The following is a 24,376-nucleotide window of genomic DNA, read 5'->3' on the forward strand; positions in this document are numbered from 1 at the left end:
AGTCGCTGCTGCTGCTGCTGCTGTGGATATTTTGGCTGGGGGTTGGTGGCTGCAGCAGAGATTTCGGGGTCGTGGGATAGTGAACAAGCAGTCAAAGGTCTCTGCACAGCACAGGCTGCTCACAGCGTGCTGGCCAGCTGTGAGGCTGGAGATTCCTGACTTCACTCCTGCTTCCTGTCCTCCAGGACCTTCAGCTGGGACAGGGAGGGACTTTCAGTGCTGTTGCATTTCCTTGCTCCCTGGCTTAGCAGCTGGCACCTGCTCTGTGCAGATCTCTGCAGGTTTCTGGTCACCCTCTAGCACAAGGAACAGAGGTTTTCACTCTCTGGGAATGTCTGCCTCACAGCTGGCTGTTATTCCTGCAGGTTGATCTCCAGAGGAAGGTTGAAGAGAGGAACCGGCTCCTGGCGGAGTACAAAGTAATGGAACCTCCTCCATGGGGATTTGGGTGGTTCTGCAGCTCTGGGAATGGGATTTCTCTTTCCATAGCACTGGGACAGCCCTGGGAAGGAGCTGCAGGAGCCAGGGGTGTTTGTAGAGAGGTGCAGGGATCAGAGTTCTTTGCATTCCCCCCACCAGCTTCTTGCAGATCTTTTATTGTCGTGGTTTTTGGTGGTGGCTGCTGAGTGTCCAACACTCGTGCAGATGAGTTGGGTGACCTGTTTGTCCTCTGATCCCTCGGGAATCTGTGTTCTCTGGGACAGCTGTGTGACCTCAGCAGCAGATCTTTGGCCAGGGGGACTTTGGGCAATAAAAACCTGATTGATCTTGTAAAAAAATAAAGCTCTGACACTCGGCTCTAAGATCTGGCAAAGCACAGCCCGTGCCAGTCACCTGATCCTGGCAGATGAACCATTTTCCCTGCCATGGGAAGATGACTGAGCCCCCCTCCCTGCCCTGCTGATCCCCTGTGTTGCAGAAGGAGCTGTGCCAGAAGGATCGGCACTTGCAGCAGCACCAGACCAAGCTGGATGAGATGCTCAGGCAGCTTTCTGAGGCCAGCTACCAGCAGGTAGGGAGAGCTGGGCTGCCCTGGGAGCTGGCCTGGCTGGCCCAGGTGGAGGTGACTCCTCTGCTGCCCCTCCACAGGTGGATTTGGAGCGGGAGCTGGAGCACAAGGAGGCTCTGCTGGCTCACTGCATGAAGAGAGAAGCTGAGGAGGTATGGGAGCCTTGCTCCACACGTGGGGTGGTGTTTGCCCAGAGATCTGTGTCCAGAAACCCTCCCCTTCATCCCAGACAGGTCTGGCTCTGTCTTCTCACTGCCAGAGCCCCGATTAAGGCAGGAAAATCCCCCAAAGCTCCCAGCACTGAGAACTCTGGCTCGGAATCCTCAGGGATGAAACAGTGAGGGAAGCCAGAGGCTTTCTCAGCTTCCAGCTTCACCTCTGAGCCTGGCAATGGTTAGACCACAGATCAATTTACCTCCTCCTTTTCCTGCTGACCCTGGTATTGAGTCTTTCCACCTCTATGTGAGGAATCAGATCTGTGCTGTGACCAGGAACTCCCTGCACACTTTTGGGAGTGTCTTTATCTGGGAGAAGACGGGAGTTTTATCACTCATTCCCTCTCATTTTGAAGTCCATAAATGGGGATTTTTGGGGAGGTCCTGACACTCACATTTTCCCCTGCCCAGGTGATGGCTTTCAGCAGTCACAGTGCCCAGAGCAATGGCTTTCTGCAGCCAGCAGGAAAAGGAGCTGCCCCCACAGCCCACCGAGGGGTAAGTGCACCTGAGGGCTGCATTCCCAACCTGCAACTCTCTGATTTTGTTAAGAGAGGTTTCCCCTTGCTGGGGAGCAGCAGCCTGGGTTGGTCTGAGCTGTGATGTTTTGGGCAGACCAGTGACTTGCAGCTGGTCCGGGACGCCCTGCGCAGCCTCAGGAACAGCTTCAGTGGGCACGACCCGCAGCACCACACCATCGACAGCCTGGAGCAGGGCATCTCCAGCCTCATGGAGCGCCTGCACCGCCTGGAGACGCACAAGAGGCAGGACAGGAGGGTAAAGGCTCCCCAGGGCACTCAGCTCCTGCCCCTCACTCACCACCCTGCGGGCTCTGACCAGGAGCTGACGCTTTGTCTTTGCTGTTTTGCCTTTGTGCCCCAGGTCCGGGGGAAATCACCAGCGAGCAGAGCGAGCAACGAGTGCAGAGACTCCTGGCCTCCCAAATCCAGTAAGTGCCTTGCAGGTCCTGCCTTTCCACTGCCAAATTCACTGCTCAGGTTGGCAGGTATAGGAATCTGCCCCCTCCAGCTTTACCCGCACAGGATCCTCCCTGTGCAGAGCTCCCTGCAAAGGGCAGGGACACACATTTATGGCTGGTTTTATGTAGAGCACCATCACAGTGCGAGTCTGGGCCTCTTGGGCAGTGCTGCAGCACAAATTACCATGGCAATCACTGGGAACAGGGATGTCATCGCAGCTTTCCTGCTGCTGTGCACCATCTAGTGGGGACACAGAAGTGTTCCCTGCTCAGTGTTTGCTGCCTTTCATATCCACAGAACGGTGCAGCCTTTATTAATGCCACATTTCCATGTGCCCAGAGTATTTTCCAGCTTTAAAACTGTGCGGTTCAGTTCCTCTGTTTCAGCTCTTGGCGGGGGGAAGCAGGAAACAAGGCAGGAGCTGGGGAGAGAAGCACAAATGGGGAAATTAAAATCCATGCACCACCATCCATCCATCCTGGCCAGCTGGAATGGGAAGCTGGGGAAGGATAATGGTGATAAGGGATGATAATCAGGGAATTGCTGCCTTGCAGAGCTGCCTCACTCTCAGAGCACGCCCGTGATGAGCACCAGTGCCTGCACCAAAGTGTTGTACTTCACCGACCGCTCCCTCACCCCCTTCATGGTCAGCATACCAAAGAGGTGAGGCTGGGCCTTCCCAACCCTCCTGTGCCCCTAAAACCAGCACTCGCATTTTCTGGGAATGCTCCCAGCCAGCACAGCTTTGCTGGGCCTGAACTGGATTTCGTGCTGCTGGCTGGGGAAAATTACCTGCAGTAGTCGCTGAGCTTTGTTTCTGTATTTTGTTTCTGTATTTATCTCCCTTGCAGGTTAGGGGAAGTGACTCTGAAGGATTTCAAGGCAGCCATCGATCGGGAAGGAACCCATCGGTACCACTTCAAAGCCCTGGATCCAGAGTTTGGCACAGTGAAGGAGGAGGTGAATGTGGGACTGAGCTGTGGGATCAGTGTCACCACACAGCCCTGGAGACCATGGCCACCTCACTTTCAAAATAATGAAATAGTGGATGTTTCCCCCAAACAAAACTGTCTGCTTTCCCAGCTGTGGGTTAAGCTCCTCTTGTGCTAAAATATTTTCATCCTCAGCAAAAGCAATTCCATGGATGTGGTTGTGACTGCCTGGGAGTTGCAGAGCCCCTTGGGCAAAGCCAGCCTGTGACACAGCTCAGGGGACACAGCAAAAAATCCAGGCTGCAGGTTTTATAAAACCTGTTGCAATGGGAGAGGCTGCATTAAAAATACAATCTCCTGCTTTCCTCTGAAGGTTTTTCAGAGAGAACTGTGTGTGTGTAGCCTGGTTCCCTTTGTGTGCTGCAGCTCGTGCTCAGGCTGGTGTGGGTGTGGATTGGATTCATTACAGGGACAGTTCTTGCTTCACAAATCGATTGGGGCAAGGGCAAAGGGTGACCCTCTCTGGGGACAGGCAGCAGCAGCATCTGGAGGTTGTGGTCTGACTCAGAAAAGGCGTGGTTCCTGTCTTTAGTTTACCTTTAATGTTAAAAAAAAAAAAAGCCAGTGATAATCCTGATATTCATTGGTTAAAGAGGTCTGGTCTGTTATTTAGCTAAATTGTGAAAATGTGACTCATACCCCCGGCACCACTCCCATGTGTTCCCTGGATTATTTTGGGAAATCTGACCTAGGATTTGACTTCATGCCCCTGATGCCACTCACACTGCAGAATCGTGTATCCAGACTCCAGACATGACTGAAATCCTTTATTTTATTTATTTAATTTTTTTTTTTTTGGTAGGTATTCCATGATGATGATATCATTCCTGGCTGGGAGGGGAAAATCGTGGCCTGGGTAGAAGAAGACCACGGGGAGAATTAATGGAGCTTTCAAGCCCTGTTTCTATGGAAACCTGTGACTGTCTGCAGAGCTCAGAGAGTGACCGAGGAGCCCAAGTGCTGGAGGCCAATCCAAGCTGCCAAAAAAGAATCTCTGTGCAAGCCACGGGTGGTGCATGGACAGCTGGCACCTGACTGCCCATGCCCGAGGGCAGCTGCTGTCCTGACGCTTCAGGGATGGCTCTGGGGGACAGAAATGCCCAGCTTGGCCCTGCCAGCAAAATCCTGGAGGCCTTAAGGATGCTCTGCCCCCTTCTCCTCCATCCCTGCACTGTGTGCTGCAGGCTCAGCTGGGCATCTCCTGTGCTGGTGTCACAGAAAACTGCACTGATGGTGAAAATGTGAAGCTTTGCCTTCATGGAGAAGATGTTGGTGGATTGTGAGAGCTGGAGGTTGAGCAGCTGCTGTCCTGCAGGAGCAGAGTGGCTCTGTGGACATTGCAGACTGACAGGACCTGTCCTGGGGGGGAAGAGTCCTCTGGAGGGTTGATGCATGGTCTGAAGCAAAGCTCTCCAACCTGGCCAAGCTCCCTTTCTCCCAAACTCAGGCTCCCATTTCCCAGCCCTGCTTTCCCCACTTGCTCTCCAAAGCTGTTCCCATTTCCGAGGCGCTCTGGGTTTGCTGAGGGCTGTGGGGTCTTGGTGCTTGTTAGTTTGCTGAAGGATTTCATGGGTGGGGAGCTGGAATCAGCTGCTTCCTGAGGCCATTCCACCCCTGTCCTTGCTGAGCTGCTGTCCCCGCACTCCTGCCCTCCCTGCTGTCACCTCCTGTGCACAGACACCCCTCTGCTGCTGTCCCCCACTGCCAGGGCCACCAAGCACTTACCCACAACAGTTCCTTGCTATGCTGAGTCCTGAAGGATCAGGAAAGAACTGCCGGGGAAAGAACAAACCCCAAAATCCCCCCAGGGTGGATTTTTCCCTTTGGTTTTGTGGTTTTGTTTCTCTACATGGCCTGTGGGTTTGGGAGGTTAAATGGGCTCTGCTCCTTCTGGGCCTTCCCTGGGCTGTCTGTGTGTGCTGTGCATGAGGCTGGGACAGGGGGCAGCCTGGTTTTACTGTTTTATATTAACATGTCCTTTTGTAAACATGTTCTTGAAATTATTTTGTACCAATTCACATTTGTCTGAGGACTGTGGATATTTTTATACTAGTGCAAGTGCTCTCTGTATATTTCTGCACGCATTATACTGTGTTTTACTCCTTTCCCGGTGGATGCTGAGATGTTTTGTATCGTCTTCTGTTGACACAACACTGGCCTTGTAATTTTATCTTACTGTGGAAATCCAACTGGTTTATACTGGGTCTTATATCAAGGCTCTTACGTGGTTTTGTGTCACATTGGCACAACCCAAGCTGCCTCACGTTCTGGACAATTTGTGTGACTTTCTGCTTACAGACAGCAGGAGGAAAGTTCATCAATGAACAAGTTAATTAATGGGGTAAATACATCCCTTTTGGAAAAGAAACAAAGATTTTCTTTCTCCCCTGGACATAGTTCCTCTGTTGCATGGTCTCTAGTGAAGAGAGCATGGGCTGGTGATACTGAGATTAATTGTATTTGAATTGCAAACTTCTCCGAGGTGTTTCATTCCTCGGGGTTTACTCATCAGTTTTATTTCGGTAACAGCCACGCACCCAGGCTGGCGTCTCATACAGCAAATTACGAAACTTTTCAAGGTCTGTTGTTTCCCAGCTTCATGTCCTTCTCTACTACTGAGAGAAGCAGTTTGGATTGGGAAGTTTCTCCCTCCTAAAACCAAAAGGTGTCAATTTCAAACGAGTTTACCTCTGACTCCAGAGACTTTGTTACAAGATCAAGTTAACAAGTACAGGATCAGGAAAGTAACTCCGAGGAAAGTTGGGCTGAAACAAACCAGTAGTAAGCAGAGAAATGCCTGGGATATCAGACAAGTGGGTTTATGGTACTAGGTACCTGGTTTATGGTAGTAAGAGCACACCTCAGAACAAACCCCCTCCATGGAAAGAAGTTCTTGCTTAAGTTGAGGTGGAACTTGCTATGTTTTATTTGACGGCCTTTGCCACTGGGATATATTTATGTGTTCGACCCCATCAGAGGCCGTTCCCTCTCCTCCTGTTCCATGGAGCAAAGCCCGACCCCTCTCAGTGCCCCTGCGCTCAGCGAGCTGTGCAGAACCACAGCGCTTCCCTCAAGCCTGTTTTTGCGCAGTCTGCTCCCTTTCCCTTCTCCGTTCCGGGGGCGGTGCTGAGGCGCTGCTGAGGCGGGCCGGGCCCTCCCTCCGCCGCCGCTTTACGGCCGCCCCAGTGTCGCGCCGCGCCGCCCGCACGGAGGTCACCGAGCGCCGCCGGCCCCGGTCCCGCCCGGCCCAGCCCGGCTCCAGCCCAGCCCCAGCATGTGGCGGGTGTTGGCGCGACGCTTGTCCCGGGGCGCGGCCGGGCCGCCCGGCCTGGTGCGGCCCCGCCGAGCGCTCGGGGCCGGGGTCGGGGCCGGGGCTGGCCCGGCCCGGCGCGGCCCGGCCTGGGGTGGCCCCGCGCCTCGCCCGCTGCTGCTGCCGCCGGCCTGGCCCCGGATCGTCCCGCACCGCTGCTGCAGCCTCCCGGCTCACCAGAAGGTGAGAGACACCCAGAACCCCTGCCCCGGCTGTCCTCCGTACCCCCCTCTCCTTGCCCGTGCCCCCCTTTCACTTGCCCGTGTCCCCCTTTCACTTGCCCGTGCCCCCCTTTCCATGCCCGTGCCCCCCTTTCCCTTGCCCGTGTCCCCCTTTCCCTTGCCCCCCCTTTCCCTTGCCCGTGTCCCCCTTTCCCTTGCCCCCCTTTCCTTGCCCGTGTCCCCCTTTCCTTGCCCGTGTCCCCCTTTCCTTGCCCCCCCTTTCCCTTGCCCCCCCTTTCCCTTGCCCCCCCTTTCCCTTGCCCGTGTCGCCCCCTTCCCTTGCTCGTCCTTTCCCTTTCCTTTTCCCTTTCCCCTTTCCTTTCCCCTTCCCTTTCCGTGCCCCCTTCCTGCCCCTTCGTTTTCCCCCTCCTCGTTTTCCGTCCCCTCCCCGTTCAGCTCAGTTTGTCCCCGGGGACAGAGTTATGAGATCATCAAGGCTGGCAAAGACCTTTAGGGTAAGGAGCCCAGCGCTGCCGCTGGAGCCCTCGATCCGCGTAGCTCACACGGGGATGGAGATTCCACCACCTCCATGGATAAACCTTTTCCAGCGCCTGGCCGCCCAAACTGGGAGAAAATCGGCGATTTTTGTGCCTTTGGCACCTCTTAGCCTCAAGCCCGTGGGTGGCTGTCAGGTGCCACCTCCATCACCTCTGTCCTTTGTCCCAGCACCGTTGTGGGTCCCTCGGCAGGCCCAGGCTCTCTATAAACTTTCTTGGTGGAATCCTAGACTGTTATAGGGTCGGAATGGACCTTAAAGCCATGTGCAGGGACACCTTCCACTGTCCCAGGTTGCTCCAAGCCCCATCCAGCCTGACCTTGAACACTTCCAGGGATGGGGCAAGCCCGGCCCCTGCCCTCAGCCCGTGTGGGTTTGCCCAGGGCTCTTCACCAGCACCGTGGGGATTTGCAGCAGAGCTGTGCCCCACATCGCAGGCTGAGCTGGGGATTTGTCTCTGTCCTGTGTGTGATTCCTGCTGCTGGATCTGTCTGGGCTGTGACACTGCCCTGTCCCTCACAGGTGGCACTGCCAGCGCTGTCCCCCACGATGCAGATGGGCACCATCGCACGCTGGGAGAAGAAGGAGGGGGACAAGATCAATGAAGGGGATCTCATAGCAGAGGTATCCTGGGGACAAGGCTGGGTGGGCTCTCCTGGCCTGGGGGCTGTCCCTGGCTGAAGACTGATTTTGGATCACACATCCCAAGGGGTGCTGGTGGGAAGGAGTGCCTGTCAGCCTCTCAGTTTGGGGACAAACTCCCCTAGAGCTGCTGCCTCAGGGTGGTGTTTCCAGAGCTCTGACCCTACAACAGACTGGGAGGCTCTGGGCTCACCATTTCCTGTTCTCTCTCAAAGGTGGAGACAGACAAAGCTACAGTTGGCTTTGAGAGCCTGGAGGAATGTTACCTGGCCAAGATCCTGGTGCCAGAAGGAACAAGGGATGTTCCTATTGGGGCCATAATATGTATCACAGTAGAAAAGTAGGTATTTCCTAACATTTAATGTGAATTTCCCCTCTTGGGGCTTCTGGGGTGCCTTGAGTGAAGGACTGAGAGCATCACCTGACGGGGTTTGGGGCTCTGTGTGTTCTTCTAGGCCTGAATATATTGATGCCTTCAAAAATTACACCCTGGATTCTGCAGCAGCTGCTGCCCCTGCAGCCTCAGTGCCTCCCCCTCCAGCTGCAGCCCCCTCCCCACCAGCTCAGCCTTCTCCTCAGGCCCCTGGCAGCTCTTACCCTCCTCACATGCAGGTAAGAGAGCTCTGCTCCTGCTTTGGGACTTCTTACACTCTTTTTCTGCCCCTGGCATTGCCACCTGTGGGGTATTTTGTGTGGTATTCCCACCTGTCTGGAATGGGAATTTATTAACTATTCCACTTCAGTTGTTGTGTGCTTAGAGCAGGTGTTGGGGGACATCCCAGAAAGCTTTTTTAATTTAATTTATTTCAGCATCCCAGCTGCTGGTGGAGGAGAGACTTGTCTCTCCAGGGTTGTTGTCTTGAAAAATGTGCTAAATCTGCATTATTTGGACAGTTCTTGTATAAAAAGACCTTGTGCTTAGTGTGAATGAGCTCTGCTCATATCTCAGAGCAGAATTCCAGTCTGTGGTGCTCTGGAGAACACACCACAAGTGTCTGTGGGTGACTAATAATGAGCTGTGTTTGTGGATATAAACTTTTTACTTTGCTTAGATTTTGAAGTGTATCCAAATGGATTTGAGCACTTTGTACAAGAGGGTTTCTTTGACATCCCTTTGAAAATGTGGAATATTGAACCCCATCCCACAGATTTGTCTGAGATGTTACTCAAAGTCAGTAATACAAGAATTAATGAATGGCTTCTAAATTTGTGTTTTGGCTCCTAAAGTTGTTTTCTTTCCTCTGCTTGCCCCCTCTGCCCAGTTTTGTGTGTGTGTCACAGTGACAAAGTGACTTGTTCCAGCCTTCCTTAGCCTTGCAGGGTGATGGCAGTGATGATTATTTTGATTTATCCATTTCTTGCCCTCTGCTCTTGCTTGCTCTCCTTGCTCAGGCCTTGCTAAAAGAAGCCAAAGCAGCACAGTGGGACAGCTCTGCTTGGCTGTCATGGAGCCAGACCTAGGAGTGCATTAAAGCTGCTTCTTTAGGTTGGCATCATTTCTCAGGAGTTCAGACTGTGTTCCTGAGCCCTGTGCACCACCAGGCTCTGATTGTGTTGTGTTCTGTGCCTTCCCAGATCACTCTCCCTGCTCTGTCACCCACCATGACAATGGGCACAGTGCAGAGGTGGGAGAAGAAGGTTGGGGAGAAGCTGAATGAGGGAGACTTACTGGCTGAAATTGAGACAGATAAAGCCACAATAGGTGAGTCCACAGCCAAGGGGGGCTGAGGTGCCCTTGGAAGGGTCCCAGGCAGCCTCTGCCAGCTCCTCTGGCTGCTCAGGGGGTGATGCTGTGGGACAAGTTTTGTTAACATCTCATTCCATTGGAGAGCCAAACATTGGAGCCCTAAAAATACTTTTATTTCCTCATCACTTTCTTAGCAAGTGCATGGAGAGGTTCCCTGCTGGTAAGGATTCTCCTGTCTCCAGCAGCAGCAGCAGCACTTAGAGCAGCTCTTCAGCTCCTCAGTGTTGTTTCTCTCCCCTGCAGGCTTTGAAGTGCAGGAGGAAGGCTACCTGGCCAAGATCTTGGTGCCTGAAGGAACAAGAGATGTGCCCTTAGGAGCTGCTCTGTGCATCATTGTGGAGAAGGAGGCTGATATCCCAGCCTTTGCTGACTACCAGGCTGCTGCAGTCACTGACATGAAGGCTCCAGCTCCTCCTCCTCCTCCTCCCCCGGTAAGGAGCAGTCCTGGGCACCTCTGACAAGCCTGATCTGAGCTGTTGTTTGGCAGTGAAGCCCTGGCTTCAACAGGAGTGTTCTGGTTTGTGAGTGCAAGGCTGATCCATGTGTTGAGAAGTGATCACTAATTTGCTCTCCAAGACCTACAGCAGGTTTCATTCATTCTGATCTTTTTGGCACCTTGTTGCTTGTGCCATTTCTGATTCCTCATCCTTGAAAATGGGGAGCATTAAGTCTTTATTTATTTGGTGTATAGCTCAGCCGACCTCCTTCCCAGATTTCATTTCTGGAAGCCTTTGTGCAGATGAGTGATTCTCTCTCAATTGATGGGCCAGTTCTCGTGCTGTGGTTCCACTGATGGCTTTGATTCTTTGTTTAGGTGATGGCAACTCCTGCAGCTGCTCCTCCTCCTCCCCAGCCTGCTGCTGCTCCTGCTCCAGCAGCCCCCACAGCGGGGCCACCCCACAAAGGAGGAAGGGTGGTGGTCAGTCCCCTGGCAAAGAAATTGGCAGCAGAGAAAGGAATTGACCTTACCCAAGTGAAAGGTACCTTTCCTTTCCACTTCTTTGCTCTCACTGTCAGTTTTCTGTCCCTGGAGATCCATATTTTGCTGTTCTTCCTGACTGTGCAGTTGTGTTCAGTGATTTCTCTCTATTGAATAAAACTGGTACATTTAGAAACAAAGTCAAGTTGGAAATAATCAAAATCCTCTTCCATTTTCTTTGCCTCTTTCAGGTACTGGACCAGATGGCAGAATCACCAAAAAAGATGTGGAGTCATTTGTGCCATCAAAGGCTGCTCCAGTGAGTAGGCTGGAAATCTGTGGGGATGGATGTTACAGGAATGGGAAGGCTCTGTGAAAGAGCAGTTGCTGCATGGAACTGGCATTGCTGGATTGTGTGGGCAGTGGTGACTGTAAGGTTGTGAAATTTAACCTGCCAGAAACACTGATGAAGCCTTCTCCCTTTGATATTCCACTGAGGGGAAAAAAAAAAATAGTGTGCTCCCAAGCCTTGGTTTGGTTGCTAAATCTTCACAGGCTGAGGTCACCCAGTTCCAGCTGGTCCAGCATTGCTGAGGAGAGGGGATCAGAAGGAAAAGCAGACCTAGCAAACCCCAGCCTGTCACTGCTGCCCCAAAAGTGTTCTGATGCTGTGGTTTGTGTTGTCCCTGAGCTGATGGAGGTGCCAGAGCAGGACTGGCTGGGCTGGGAGCTTCACAGCAACACATGTCAGTGTTGTACTGCTGAACCACTCCATCCTGCATTTCATTTTCAAATATGGGGGTTGGAAGGAGCCTGGTGGCTGCTGGAGAGGTGCAAATAGAGAAGTGCTCTTCCCAAGAGGCAGCCTGGCCTCAGCACTGAGCTGCAGGTGCTCTGTGGGTGTTTCTGGCACTGACACTGGTGTTCCCTGCAGGCTGCAGCCCCGGGGGCAGTTCCTGCAGCTGCTGCAGCACCCGAGGGGACCTTCACAGACATCCCCATCAGCAACATTCGCAGGGTAAGACTTGATTCTTTTCCAAAATCATTGTTTTTAGCCATGAGTTTTCCAGGCTGATTGGTGCTCCTTGCTCTGCCCTCCCCCAGGTCATTGCTCAGAGGCTGATGCAGTCCAAACAAACGATACCTCACTACTACCTGTCCATCGATGTGAACATGGGAAAAGTCCTGGTGCTAAGGAAAGAGCTCAATCAGGTGAGTTCTGGCATCTGGGCTTGGAAAAAAACACTTTTCAGTGCCTTTTGTGGGTCAGAATAATAATTCTAAGCCAAATTTGATGAAAACTAAACATTAAAAACTGTACATTCTTGTATTACGAAGGAGATACTTTCACCTTCTAAATTATCTTTGCATTTTAATGTTTGCAACTGGTGTGATTGTTTTTTAATGTTTCCTGTGAACTGCCCTCATTAATTGGGGTGATGTGCAGTGGACAAACTGGACAAACTGACACCTGGAATCTCTTTATTTGCAGGAGGTCCCAGCTGATGTTAAGCTTTCTGTCAACGATTTCATAATTAAAGCTTCTGCTTTGGCGTGCTTGAAGGTGCCTGAGGCAAATTCTTCATGGTTGGACACAGTTATTAGGCAGTAAGTTTATGGCATGGTCAGAGCCAGAAACTTCCTTTGTTCGTGGCAAAACAGAACTTCTGCTGGGATTTGTGGGAGGGGATAAAAATGATATGAAGGTGAGAGGTTTTGTTAAAGTGATAAAAATCTTTGACTCTAAGGCTGGTGAGCAAGGTGAAATAATTGTTGTAAATCAATATTAATTTTGGGTCGTCTGGCCTGTTTTGAATTTTTTTTTTTTTTTTGTTTGTTTGCTGTCTTGCTGGAGTGATTTCATCTGCTGTGTGTGTTGCAGGAATCACGTGGTGGATGTGAGTGTGGCTGTCAGCACCCCCGCAGGGCTCATCACCCCCATTGTCTTCAACGCTCACATCAAGGGCCTGGCTGCCATCAGCAAGGACGTGGCTTCCCTGGCAGCCAAGGCCCGGGAAGGGAAGCTCCAGCCTCACGAATTCCAGGTGGGACACTCGTGGTGGTGGTGTGCTCTGCTGCTCTTGGCTTGTTTCAAAGGAGTAAAGGCTGTTCTGTGAGTCCCAGAATATCCTGAGTGGGAAGGGACCTACAGGGATTATTGAATCCAGCTCCTGGCCCTGCACTGACACCCCAAATCTCACCCTGGGAATCCCTGGAGAGGTGTCCAAAGGCTCCTGGAGCTCTGGTAGCCTCGGGGCTGTGCCCATTCCCTGATTTCCATCCCAAATTCCCCTGGCACAGCTCCAGCTGCTCCCCGGATCCTGTCCCTGCTCTCCCCTCATCAGGGAGCTGCAGACTGGCATGAGGTCCCACCTCTCCTCATATTCCCACATAAACCAGGTTTGGGTTTTTTTTGTGAGATTCACCATGAATGTATTTGTTTTCTTCTAGGGGGGTACATTCACAATTTCCAATTTAGGAATGTATGGGATTAAGAATTTCTCTGCCATAATCAATCCACCTCAAGCCTGCATCCTGGCAGTGGGTTCCTCAAAAGAAATACTAGTGCCAGCTGATAATGAGAAAGGGTGAGTTTTCATCTGATCCTGAATCAAACTCTAAAATCATGCCTGGTTTCATAACACCTACATCAGAAAATAATTTTTAAAACCCTAAAATGTGTTGTTGACACAGTGCTTTCACTGCTTACTTAAATTTGCACGTAAGGAAAACCTAAAGAATGGATCCTGTATATAATATCCCCCTGCTTGGAGCTAAAATGGTTCCTGTTCTTTGTGTGGGGCTGTCCTTGTGCTGTGAGGAAAGCTGAGCTCCCTGCCCTAAGGAGAGCACACAGAGGTGTTCTTAGTGCCCGTGGGAAGTTCCCTCCTTAGTTTCCCTCAGAGAAGGAATGAACATGATCTGCTCCCCAGTGCAACTGGGGGAAACCTCTGTCACCAAGCACCAGCTGCTATTCCTGGCAGCTGTTGGGTAATACTCCCTGCTATTCCAAGAACAGCTTTCCTGCTGTCTAAGTGGCACTGCCTTGCAGAGGAGTGTGTTAACCCTTTTTTTTTTGTGTTTTTCTCCCAGCTTTGACGTGGCCAGCATGATGTCTGTCACCCTGAGCTGTGACCACCGTGTTGTGGATGGAGCAGTTGGAGCACAGTGGCTTGCTGAGTTCAAGAATTTCCTTGAAAAACCAGTAACCATGCTGCTATAATTTAACCATGCAAAGCAGAATTTTCCTGGGTCACACTGTTGTGTTTTAAACAAGCTGTTTAGACTTTAGTGTTCAGACTTTGAGAGAGTTTCTTTTTTTAATTTAAAATATGTATTATATTATCTGGTAATGTTATTTACCAGTCTGTACAGAAAAAAAAAAAAAAGTTTGCAAAAGTGCTTTTCAGAGCAATATTACAGCTACACTGTATTTTTATACAGTTAGTTAACTTGCAAACTCTTCCAAAACAGAGTTAAGCATCCCAGATTTAAAAAAAAAAACAAACCCAAAATGATCCTGGCATTATGCCAGCTGCTTCTAAACTCGGGTGCCCAGGGGGTGCATCCCATTCATGACCTCAGTGTTGTCAGGTTGGAATTTCAAACATCTCTTCACAGGAGTGCAGGTGAGATGGCCACAGAAAGGTACGAGGAGGAGGAGGAGGAGGGGAACTCCCACATTCTCCTGTCCTGGGCTGGGGGAGATGGCACAGCACTGAGGGACTGAAGTGCCTGGGGATGGTGTCTCAAGGGCCAAGTGCTGCTGTTCCAAAGCCCTTTTGGAATTTGGCACTGCCCGGGACCTTCTCAGCTCCGTGATCCCTGCTGAGCACTTTAAGGTGACAGAGCACTGCTGTCTGTGGGGTCACAGGGATTGTGCTGTCTCCTCATGGACTCTCACTGACATCTGCTTTTTGTATCAAACTCTGTAGCTGCTGTTCCTCTGGCTAAGTTAAGCCCAGGCTCTGATGCCATGGAAGTAACTGCTCTGCAGAATGCTCAATGAAGCCAGTGTAGACAAATCACACATGCTCATAATCCCACCAGGGGATGTTAATCATGTGAGGACTGGGATGTTTGGGATTTTTCATTTCAGGCATTCTAACATAGGAAGCTCTGACTTAAGCCACTGGAATTGCAGACCTTCCCTGGATTGTCTTTGTTGTCCAGCCTCAGTAAAGCTGCAGAATGTGCTCTCCATGTACATATTGTATGTAAGGTGCTTCTCTAGTCTGTTGGACTCGTGTCCAGTTACTCCAGGCATTGTATCCTGCAAGGGCTGCAGTGCTGAACATTCTGAAATTCCACTTTCCACATGGAAATGTTCATGTAAAAAAAAAAAAGGACAACCGTGCAGTAATGACAGAGTGACCAGGAGAATTAAATAGGGGGACAGAGTTGGAAAAAAAAAAGGAAGAAGTTGTTCAGGGTGATCCTTGTTATTCTGTATATTGCATTAAGTACTGTCTCCTGTAAAATTCTACATAATTCACTGAAGATATTGAAAGAAAATACTGTGGAAATTAAATATTTTTGTGGGAACTATTTAGTGTCTGGTTGCTGTGATGCCTTGCTTAAGAAAAAAAAAAAAGTGCATTAAGGTTTTGGATTTTCTTGAATGACCTGAAATACCCTGATTCCAGACTGGCTTTAGTGAACCCATGTTCCATTAAATGTTTGGAATTGACAACTACTAAACCATGTCCCAGTGCTTTTCTCTTCAGCTGTGTGTGGCTTTCCTGCTCTGGGTCAGTGCTCTGCAGCCTTTCAGTCTCACAGTGACACTCACCCTATTAACCTGAGATTTCATCACAAATCTTCCCAGACATTTGCTTTTTGCTGTCTGCAGCTTCACCTGTGGGGGGCTGTGTGTGACAGGGTGTCTCAGCATTAATTTTTTTTTTTTTTTTTGTGAGTTTGATGGTGCTACTATTCCTCCGACCTTCCTTTTCTTACTTGCATCTCTGAAGGCATTATTTGAGATACTCATCCCTCACGAGTAAAAAGTGAATTAAAACCACCCTAAACCCCACCTCACTGAAGATTTTCACTCTGGGCTTTTGTTGTGTAATCTGCCAAAACTTCAAGAAGTTTCAGGCATTTTCCCAAGCTGTTTCTAAAGAAGTATCTTACAACAGCTTTGCTAAATGCTGGCTAAGAATATCCACGATTAAGGAAAACAATTAATTAAAACAATAAATTATAAATAAGACTTAAAATTGATTAAAATTATTATTCAAAATTTTATTAAAACCATTACTTAAAATTGAATTTAAACCATTATATAAAATTTTATTAGTTAAATAATTGATTGAAACTATTAACGAGTTACAGCTTTTCCAGACACAGAGTTTCTGGGAATTTTTGCGGTTGCTTTGAGGTATTTTTTCCCCAAAAGAGGATTTCTTTAGAGCTGCCACCTGCTGTCCCAGCCCATGCTCCGGGAGCTCTGAGCCACGGGGGCAGCGCGGGGCTGGGCCCGGGGGTACCGGGACGGTTCTGTTCCCGTTTGGAGCGGTTCTGTTCCGTTTGGGGCGGTTCTGTTCCCGTTTGGGGCGGCTCTGTTCCGTTTGGGGCGGTTCTGCTCGGTCTGGGCCGCCCGGAGCCCGCGGCCCTCACGGCCATGGCGGCCATGGCGGCGCCGTTGCCCTGGAGACGGCGCCGGAAGCGGCGCGCGCGCGGCCCCGCGCGTTTCCGCGTCCCCCGCCCGGCCCGGCCCGGCCCGGCCCGGCCCCGCCGCCACCAGCAAATACCGCCACCGACACCGCCATAAACATCGCCACCGACATCGCCACCGGCGCCACAAACACCGCCACCAGAGCCACCGGCACCGCGCCCGGCACGGGCCCGCGGCAGCGGCCACAGCATGTCCCGCGTGCCCGTGGGGAAGGTGCTGCTGCGCAACGTCATCCGCCACACCGGAGCGCACAACAAGGTGAGGCCCGCGCCGAGCGGGGCCTGCGGGGCCCAGCGGGGCGGCTCGGGGTGCGGGGACAGCGTGAGGGTGCGGGGACAGCCCGGGGTGTGCGGGGACATCCCGGGGTGTGCGGGGACAGGCCTGTTGTGCCACACGGTGATGGGGGAACATCCCGGGGTGCGGGGACATCCCGGTGATGCCAGCCGGTGATGCGGGACGGGCTTCGTGCCGCGCTGCTGATCCTTGGGTGTTCGGCAGAAATAAAAGGAGTTTGGTGAATCGGCCGCATCCGCATCCTCAGGGTGACTTTCGGTTTAGCGCTGTTTGTGTCGAGTTCGGTTTAAACTCGTTACGGTTTCCCCGAGTTTTAGTTTCACCCCGTTTCCCTTCAGTTGTCACCCCAGTGAGGGAAGATGTCTGTACTTACTTAAAAAGTGGCAAATCTTTAATAGGTTTTATTTCATTTGTTGCACTGTGTATGTGCTTTTAATTGCATGAAACAATCTGAACTTTGTGTGCACAGGCAAGATGAAGCAACTCCATTAAGTTTAACAAACTCTTTCATGAATCATAATTCAGCAGGTCTAACCACCATGAGGAAGTTCTCTTTTGGATACAGATATGTGTAAATAATCCTTTGTTTGGGGATGGTAGGAAAGGTGCCTGTGAGTTTTCTTACCAGGAGTGTTGAGGTTGGAGCTTACGTGCTGCATGACTGTGAATTTCCCTGATGTTAAAGTCGTTTCCCTTTCTGTGATTTCAGCTTCAGGAAGAGACAGAAATGTGGAAAATAAGGGAATGGGAGAAGCAGACAGAAGAGACTTACTGGAAAAGGCAGAGCAGAATGCTATCAGACACCTCCAGGTGAGACATCACAGAAATACTGATTTTCTCCTTAATGACTCCTCGGAAAGAGGTGAAGCCTCTGCTTAAGCCTGACCATTTCTGTGTTCATTTAGCTGTGAAATGTTGAAGGTGCAGGTAAATGAGGGGGGTCTCTGGGTGGTGTTTCCCCCCTGAAGGAGCTGTTCCCTCTCTGCAGCAGTCGCATGCGCAGCGATGGCTTCGACGACGAGGGGCACAGGAACTGGAAATCCAGGAACCCACAGCTCCTTGACCTGGTGGAAGATGATCTCCTCAGGGCCAGATCCTGGAATAAAAAGCTGTATGAATGTGAAGCCAACATGCCAGACAGGTCTGTGGGGGGAATTCCGTGTTCTGTGGTTGTAATTGAAACATCTTTTTGGAGTCCTGTACAAAAAAAAGGCACATTTCTGTTCGGTGTATGCTGTGATAAAATAGAGCTTGAGCTCATTTTGAGAATAAATAACGTGTACAAACTTCTGCCATGTCACAGAATGACCAATCTGAGCTCATCTGTGGAGTTTCTAAGCCACACTAAGCAGCAAAATCTCAGCCCTAAGCTTAATATTTATTACTCTGCCCAATAAGCATTAAAAAAACCTCAAGAAACACAAATCCAAGGTTGTTTTAAAAAAATCTTGAGTTGTGCTTTGAGAACATAAGGTGATTTAAATAGCACCAACCAAATCAAATCAGTCCTATTTCCTTCCTCCCTGTCTAAACTCAGATTCATTCTGTGGCTCTGCCTTTTCAGAATTGCATTTTTGTCCTCAAACACGTTGTCTGTTTTTAATGGATGGTTCTGCTTTCTTACAGGTGGGGGCACAGTGGATATAAAGAGTTATATCCTGAAGAATTTGACACAGACAGGTAAGGCAGACACCTTACTGATAGATCCAGAATCTGCCTTCTGACAAGTTCTACAGGGAATTCTACAAACTGAGTTTTAATTTTTGGATAGAGATCAGCCTCGAGAGCAAGCCCTTACGGTTAAAAAACTCAAATCCATTAATGAGCTGTGAGTCTTAGGAGAAACTTTTGTAGTAATTATGATATTCGTGTTTAGCTGGAGATAACAAAATCTATGAGTCTGGGAGGTAAATAAATTCTTGCAGTATCCTAGAGAGTGGAAAAACAAGATTTTAAGACAGAATTAATTATTTTTACCCTATACCCAGCAGAATCATTCATGTTTTTTCAGGCTTACAGATTGGATATAAATGAGTTTCATCACTCAGTGGCTTTCAGTTCATCTCCTTCTGTTCTTTTTCCAGTGATCAGCAGGAAGGAGATGAGCAAAATGCTGTCAATGGGAAGAAGAGATCCCACCCGGGGAAACAAACAGCCCGTGAGTCCCACAAAAGGAAAAGAACCAAGAAATCCCACAAGAAGAAGCAAAAAAAGCGCTCACACAAAAAGAGGAAGAAAAAGAAAAAGGAGCAGGAGAGAACTTCCACAGATTCCTCCCGGGGGGAGAGCGAGGGCTCAGGAGAGGAGACTCCAAGCACCCGGAAAGGAAAACACAAGCGCAAGAAAAAACCCAGGAAAGTGCCTGCCAAGGAACCTACCTCTTCTTCTGGGCAGGAGAGTGACTTTTCCCATGCAAGCAGCTCCAGCACCAGCAGCTCTGAGGACACTGAATCCGAGGGGAAAAAGGAGAAACGGCCCCCAAGGAAGAGAAAGAAGCGGCACAACTCGGCACCGGAAAGGCCGAGTGAGGTGCCAGAGAAGAGGAGCAAGAGGAAGAACTGGAAGGTGGCGGGGGATGAGAAATCTGAGGACAGCTCTGATGAGGACTGAGGGGTCTGGGTGCAGCTCAGAGCAGGAGGGGAGGACAGAGGCAGGTCTGTCACTCTGCACTGCCCCACTGCTCCAATACTGGTTTACACACACACCCTGCCAGCCCACAGGGAGCAACCGAGCCTGGCAGCCTGGCTGCCCCCGGGCTCACAGGGCAGCAGAGCAGGACAGCACCTACATCCTGCCAGCTTCAGAGTCTTTGGCTGTGATCGAGTTGGGTTTTTTTGTAAATTATGTTGGAACAGATTGTTCTTTTGGCTCACCAAAACAATGGCCAGTAGGAGAGAGGACAGGCTGATAAATCAAGCTGGTAACAGAGGAAATGTCACTGTAAGCCCCACGGTAGTTTTGTCTTCCCGTCCTCCACCATGGGGGCGTGCACAGGGTCAGCTGGGCATGGAGGGGAGCTGAGGGAATATGAGCTGAAGGTGCAGTGACTTCTCTAATGGTGAATCAGCTCATCTGCTTGGTTTAGACTCCTGTCCAGAGCCTGCTGTGGGCTGACCACCATGTCTACCTTCCTTCCATCTCTATGGGGATGCTGAAACCATTTGTGCTGACAGAGAGGCCTTGGTGGGTGTTGTGTCCTGTCTCTGCTCTGCCCAGTGTTACTGGAGAAACTGGTACCAGGCCGTTCTCCCTGCAGCAAACAGCCAAGCCTTTTAATAAAATAAATAAATCCAGATGTGTTTGATGCTTTTGTCATTGTTCTGGAGCAAAGCCCAGGGACAGAGCACAGTCTGGGTGTGTGTCTGTGTTCTCCCTGTGCTGTTTTGTTTCTGCTTCACCACACTTGCAGATGAAATCAGGGCACTGGGGAAATGTGTGGGGTGATTGTTGTGTCCTGGACAAGCACAAAACAGTGTCAGGGGTCCTAAATCCTCACTCCAAGCCCTGATTGCTGTTCTTTTTTTCCCTTCAAATGGAAAGAAAAAACGGGATGTTCACGGAGGTGCTTATGCTGTGTACAAAGGTGTTTTAGTAGTGAACACACAGGTTAGGAGCACCTGGGCCTGCTGCAGGTGTTGAGGGCTTTAGGCAGAATTACAGAATGGTTTGGGCTGGAAGGCAATTCAGAGATATTCCAGTTCCATGAGCACCTTCCACCAGGCTGCTCCAATCTTGGGCACTTGCAGGGATGGGGCAGCCACGGCTCCTCTGGGCGGCCGTGCCAGGGCGTGCCCACGCTCACAGGGAGGATTCCTCACCCAAATCCCAAATCCCATCTCCCGCTGTCTCCGGCACTTCCCAGCTGCTCCAGGGAGCTCGGCCTGGCTGCTGCCGGTGCCGCCCGCGCGCTCCCGGTGCCGCCCGCGCGCTCCCGGTGCCGCCCGCGCGCTCCCGGTGCCGCCCGCGCGCTCCCGGTGCCGCCCGCGCGCTCCCGGTGCCGGGCAGGGGGAAGCGGAAGCTCCGGCGGCGTTTCCGTGTCCGGGCGCGGTGCCCTTGGAGCGGACATGGCGCTGGCGCTGCTGCGGGCACGGCCCCGCGGGGCCGCCCTGGGTGAGTGAGGCTGGGGCTGCGGGGCGGGCGGGGACCGCGACCCCGGAGGGTGCGGGACCCCGGAGGGTGCGGGACCCCGGTGGCTCTGGGATCCCGGAGGGTGCGAGATCTCTGGTGGCTCCGGGATCCCCGGAGGGTGCGGGATTCCCACGCTCACGCCGTTGTCCCCGTTGTCCCCGCAGCTGTCCTGGGCTCGGCCCTGCTCCGCCGCCCCGCCGCGCTCGGTGCCGCCGCCGCTCGCTGCGTCCCGGTCCGCGACAGCCACGGCCCGCCCGCCCAGGGACACGGTACGGCCCTGCCTGTGTCTGTCTGTCTGTCTGTCTGTGTTTGTGTGCGGGGGTCTCGTTGTTCCGGCATCAAGACTCCTTTTCTCATGCCCGGAACTGCTGGATGGAGTCCGAGCAGCCGGGTCTAGCGCAAGGCATCCTGCCCGTGACAGGCGTTGGGATTAAATGATCCTTAAGGTCTGTTCCAACTTCTGAATACTCTGTGATTCAAGAGTGGGTTGTAAAGGACCAGATTTTGGCTCGGGTCCTGCAAGGGACCGACAGCGGTGCAGGGATAAAGGACAGAGGTGATGGAAGTGGTACCCAATGGCCATGCAGGGACTTAAAAACAAGATGGGCTTTAAGGTGCCTCCTATACCAAACCAGGCTGAGTCTATCATATTTTTTTGGGCCAATTAGGAGATTTTAAGTGGCAGCTGTAGCAAAGAACAGAAGAGATTTACACATGGTACAGTGCTTTTCTTGGTGTCTTTTTGGGTGATGTAGGTTACGAGTGTTACCAGCAAAGGAAAAAAATAATCCTAAATGCCCATTGATTTAAGGGAGAAGTTGTGAAATGCTGAGTGTTGTTAGGTAGGGCAGTAAGTGTGCAGAGATGTTATTTGTGATAAATAATTGTGGTGTTGTAGTGTCTCAGGCTGTGAGGAGTGTGTGTACCCTCACCTTCAGCAGCACTGTTACCAGTTCATTGCACGTCAGCTTGCACTTTGCCCAAGTCCAAACTTCAGATCCTTTGCTTTCCTTGTCTTGTCACTTTCTAAATGACTTCTCTCCGTGCCAAAACGAAGGAAAACATTTGCATTTTGGTTTAGAGGATGGATGATATCTTTGTGTTAGTTGAGCACTTTGAGGGTGTTGCACTGATGATTTCTCAGGGTCAATTCTTGATGGTTTCAGCCGTGCCGATGCTCTCGTTGTGTTTCCAAGCATTGCTCATGCTGGGTTTTGGTTTGCAAACACTCCAGATATCAAAGTCATCCCTTCAGCCCTTGGCCCAGGGGCTGTTCCCTGAGAATGTTTCTCCTTGCAGGCAGTTCCAAGGCTGCATCTTTGCACTGGACAGGGGAGCGAGCTGTCAGTGTGCTGCTGCTGGGGCTGCTGCCTGCAGCCTACCTGTGCCCTGGACCAGCTGTGGATTATTCCCTGGCTGCAGCCCTCACCCTGCACGGCCACTGGTAAGCACAGCAGGGCTCAACTCCCAGGAAATAAGGTTTGCTGGCTCCAAACCTCATCCTGGTCTGGTGTAAAACACCTGGGAAAAGTCCTTGGTCTCCACGTTCAGTGTCAGTTGTACTTTGGTCTTCCTTTCTCACACTGTTCTCTCACTTGGAAAAAGGATCCATAAAAACTGTAGTATCTTACCCTTAGGAGCACTTCTTTGCCTCTGGAAGTGTAGAATCCTGGATGTTTTTAACCTGTGGAAGAACCAGTGTTGTGTGAACAGAAAGAGGACAGATCTATATAAAAATAATATAAAGATATTCTGCCTCTAAAGCTCCGTGCACTGACTTTGTACATCTTAGTGGTGATGAGGTCCTGCATAATAGAGAGCTCACAGCAAATATTCCACTAAAGAGACCTGGATGATTATTTCCTTTATTCCTGGATGGATGTTTGCTCAGTGTAGTTCTGCTGTCATCCTTAATGAGAGCAGAAGACTAATTAGGAGTGGATCCAGCTACATGGTTGGCCAGACTGGCAGCATCCACCTTGCTGAGGTTTGGGAGTTCCTTGTCACAAGGATAAAGCAGATTTTCCTGGTACTTTGAGGGTGCCAGGTTTTCTTAAACCTCAGTTTTGTCCTTAGGAATTTGTTCCAGGGGTTCTTGCACTTCCCTTGCTCTGACTGGGAGCTTTATCCCAAAACAAGAATCCTGTGTCTCGTGTTGCTGGATAGTTCAAATCTGGACAGGAGTTCACTACCAGATATAGAAAAAACTGAAAATTTGCTAATTTCTTTGGTTGCCACTCTTCTATTCTAAATGCATACCCAGTGTCTTTGTGACAGTGGCTGCTCCCAGATATTTCCTTGGTTTTCCTCTTTTCCAGTCCTTGGAATTTAGGTAAGAAGGCACATTCCAAGGATTGTGTTATGTGGAGAGCTGTGGTCAGCACTTGGTTTCCTCATGAAAACTCTGAGCCAGTCTTTGTATTTTCAATAGAATCTGTGGAATGTTTTGTTTTGTGTTTGAAATAGATTGATCCTCTTTCTGAGTGGGAACTGAGCATTCTCCAGGAGAAAAACGAGTTGGTAGAGTGGGGACACTTGCAGTGAGTGAACTTTGCTGATCTGAGCTTTTCTCTCTCATTTAGGGGTCTGGGCCAGGTAATCACTGATTATGTGCATGGAGATACACCCAATAAAGTGGCCAACATGGGGCTGTATGTCCTGTCTGGCCTGACCTTCGCTGGCCTCTGCTACTTCAACTACCAGGACGTGGGCATCTGCAAGGCTGTGGCCATGCTGTGGAGCCTGTGAGGAGCCCCAGCCCCAGCACACACCATTGTCCTCTGCTGCCTCTGCTTCATCAGCTTGTGAGCAACATCCTGCACAGCAAAGGAACAGCCAAGGGTGCCCAGTGAGCCTGCAGGGGGCTCAGAGCTAGTTCAGAATGTATAGAGAAAAAACAGATTTCCAAACAGATTTCCAAACTGGAAAATGTCCAGTGAGAGTGAGTGGATTCAAGCTGCACTGTAAATTGAGATGGATGAATTACATCAGTGGCAGACTTGCATAGCTAAAGGGAACTCTCCTTATAATACCAGCTTTAATGAGTGTTTTTCTAACTGTTGGTTGGTTTCCTGTTCTGTAAAACAAGTTTGGCTTGTGGAAAACTGAACTGCTTCTTCTAACATCAGTGTGTAAGGCAGACCCTGTAACTCTTTGGACCCTGGGAGTTGATGTAGAAAAGGGAATACTTTTTTTCTTAATCCATGCAATAAAGAATTTACAGAAATTTTGTGTGTGCTTCTGAACCATTTTTACTGCTTTTGGGTTGCCTAAAATGTTTTTTCTCTGCAGATAGGTCTGCTCTGCCTTACTTTATAAAACACAGAATATTTGTATGAATTAATACTTAGAGGTGCCTTGGACTTCACTTAATACAAGAATAAATAATGTCCTTTAGAAAATACAACAAGGATTGACGTAGAATAAAAATACTTTTACAGGTTGACTTTAGGAACAGTCGACTTTCAAGGTTTTTATGTTAATCTGCAACACTTTTTTTGAGATTTATTTTCTAAATGCTCTGGTCTGTGTTGTCCTCTGTGCCTGAAAATACAATGAAGAGGAGGCTGAGGGAATGTTCTGTTCTTTTAGGGATTTTTTAGGGGGGAACTGAGATTGTGGGTTTTTTTCTGCTTCATCCCGTCTTGACTTTCACAGTGCTAAGGAGTGGAAAACTCTCCACATTCTCATGGTGCTTTTGTGGCACTATTAATAGTGAGAGGAAGAGAATTTGTTTACCATCA

General features: G+C 50.4%; 4 protein-coding genes across 6 annotated transcripts in view; all 4 read left to right on the plus strand.

Annotated features, from left to right (window-relative positions):
• Positions 1–5,303, plus strand: part of DIXDC1 (DIX domain containing 1) — a 30,814-nt gene extending 25,511 nt beyond the window's left edge. For all 3 annotated transcript variants that reach the window (XM_088177877.1, XM_014884677.2, XM_014884678.2), the window contains 9 exons: positions 366–419; positions 920–1,012; positions 1,090–1,161; positions 1,636–1,722; positions 1,840–2,001; positions 2,107–2,173; positions 2,759–2,867; positions 3,056–3,164; positions 3,999–5,303. In XM_088177877.1, the coding sequence (XP_088034003.1) occupies positions 366–419; positions 920–1,012; positions 1,090–1,161; positions 1,636–1,722; positions 1,840–2,001; positions 2,107–2,173; positions 2,759–2,867; positions 3,056–3,164; positions 3,999–4,079 (834 nt within the window). In that variant the 3' untranslated portion in view covers positions 4,080–5,303. The remainder of the gene's footprint in view (positions 1–365; positions 420–919; positions 1,013–1,089; positions 1,162–1,635; positions 1,723–1,839; positions 2,002–2,106; positions 2,174–2,758; positions 2,868–3,055; positions 3,165–3,998) is intronic.
• A 1,152-nt stretch (positions 5,304–6,455) lies between these two features.
• On the plus strand, positions 6,456–15,079 carry DLAT (dihydrolipoamide S-acetyltransferase). The gene is made up of 14 exons (XM_014884681.2): positions 6,456–6,689; positions 7,746–7,847; positions 8,081–8,205; positions 8,321–8,477; positions 9,441–9,567; positions 9,856–10,043; positions 10,427–10,592; positions 10,783–10,850; positions 11,466–11,549; positions 11,636–11,743; positions 12,024–12,139; positions 12,414–12,576; positions 12,983–13,119; positions 13,625–15,079. Exons 1-14 carry the CDS (start codon positions 6,471–6,473, stop codon positions 13,752–13,754), a joined length of 1,890 nt encoding a protein of 629 aa, XP_014740167.1. The 5' UTR covers positions 6,456–6,470; the 3' UTR covers positions 13,755–15,079.
• A 1,117-nt stretch (positions 15,080–16,196) lies between these two features.
• Positions 16,197–19,798, plus strand: NKAPD1 (NKAP domain containing 1). Its single transcript, XM_014884682.2, has 5 exons — positions 16,197–16,469; positions 17,215–17,315; positions 17,494–17,646; positions 18,132–18,185; positions 18,590–19,798. The coding sequence occupies exons 1-5, from the start codon at positions 16,401–16,403 to the stop codon at positions 19,113–19,115; spliced, it is 903 nt and encodes a 300-aa protein (XP_014740168.1). The 5' UTR covers positions 16,197–16,400; the 3' UTR covers positions 19,116–19,798.
• A 718-nt stretch (positions 19,799–20,516) lies between these two features.
• SDHD (succinate dehydrogenase complex subunit D) lies at positions 20,517–23,859 on the plus strand. Its single transcript, XM_014884625.2, has 4 exons — positions 20,517–20,615; positions 20,798–20,902; positions 21,933–22,077; positions 23,216–23,859. The coding sequence occupies exons 1-4, from the start codon at positions 20,570–20,572 to the stop codon at positions 23,379–23,381; spliced, it is 462 nt and encodes a 153-aa protein (XP_014740111.1). The 5' UTR covers positions 20,517–20,569; the 3' UTR covers positions 23,382–23,859.
• The last annotated feature ends 517 nt before the right edge of the window (positions 23,860–24,376 follow it).

The sequence above is a fragment of the Sturnus vulgaris genome, chromosome 23 (genome assembly GCF_052056855.1).
Source record: "Sturnus vulgaris isolate bStuVul1 chromosome 23, bStuVul1.hap1, whole genome shotgun sequence".
Taxonomy (NCBI): Eukaryota; Metazoa; Chordata; class Aves; order Passeriformes; family Sturnidae; genus Sturnus; species Sturnus vulgaris.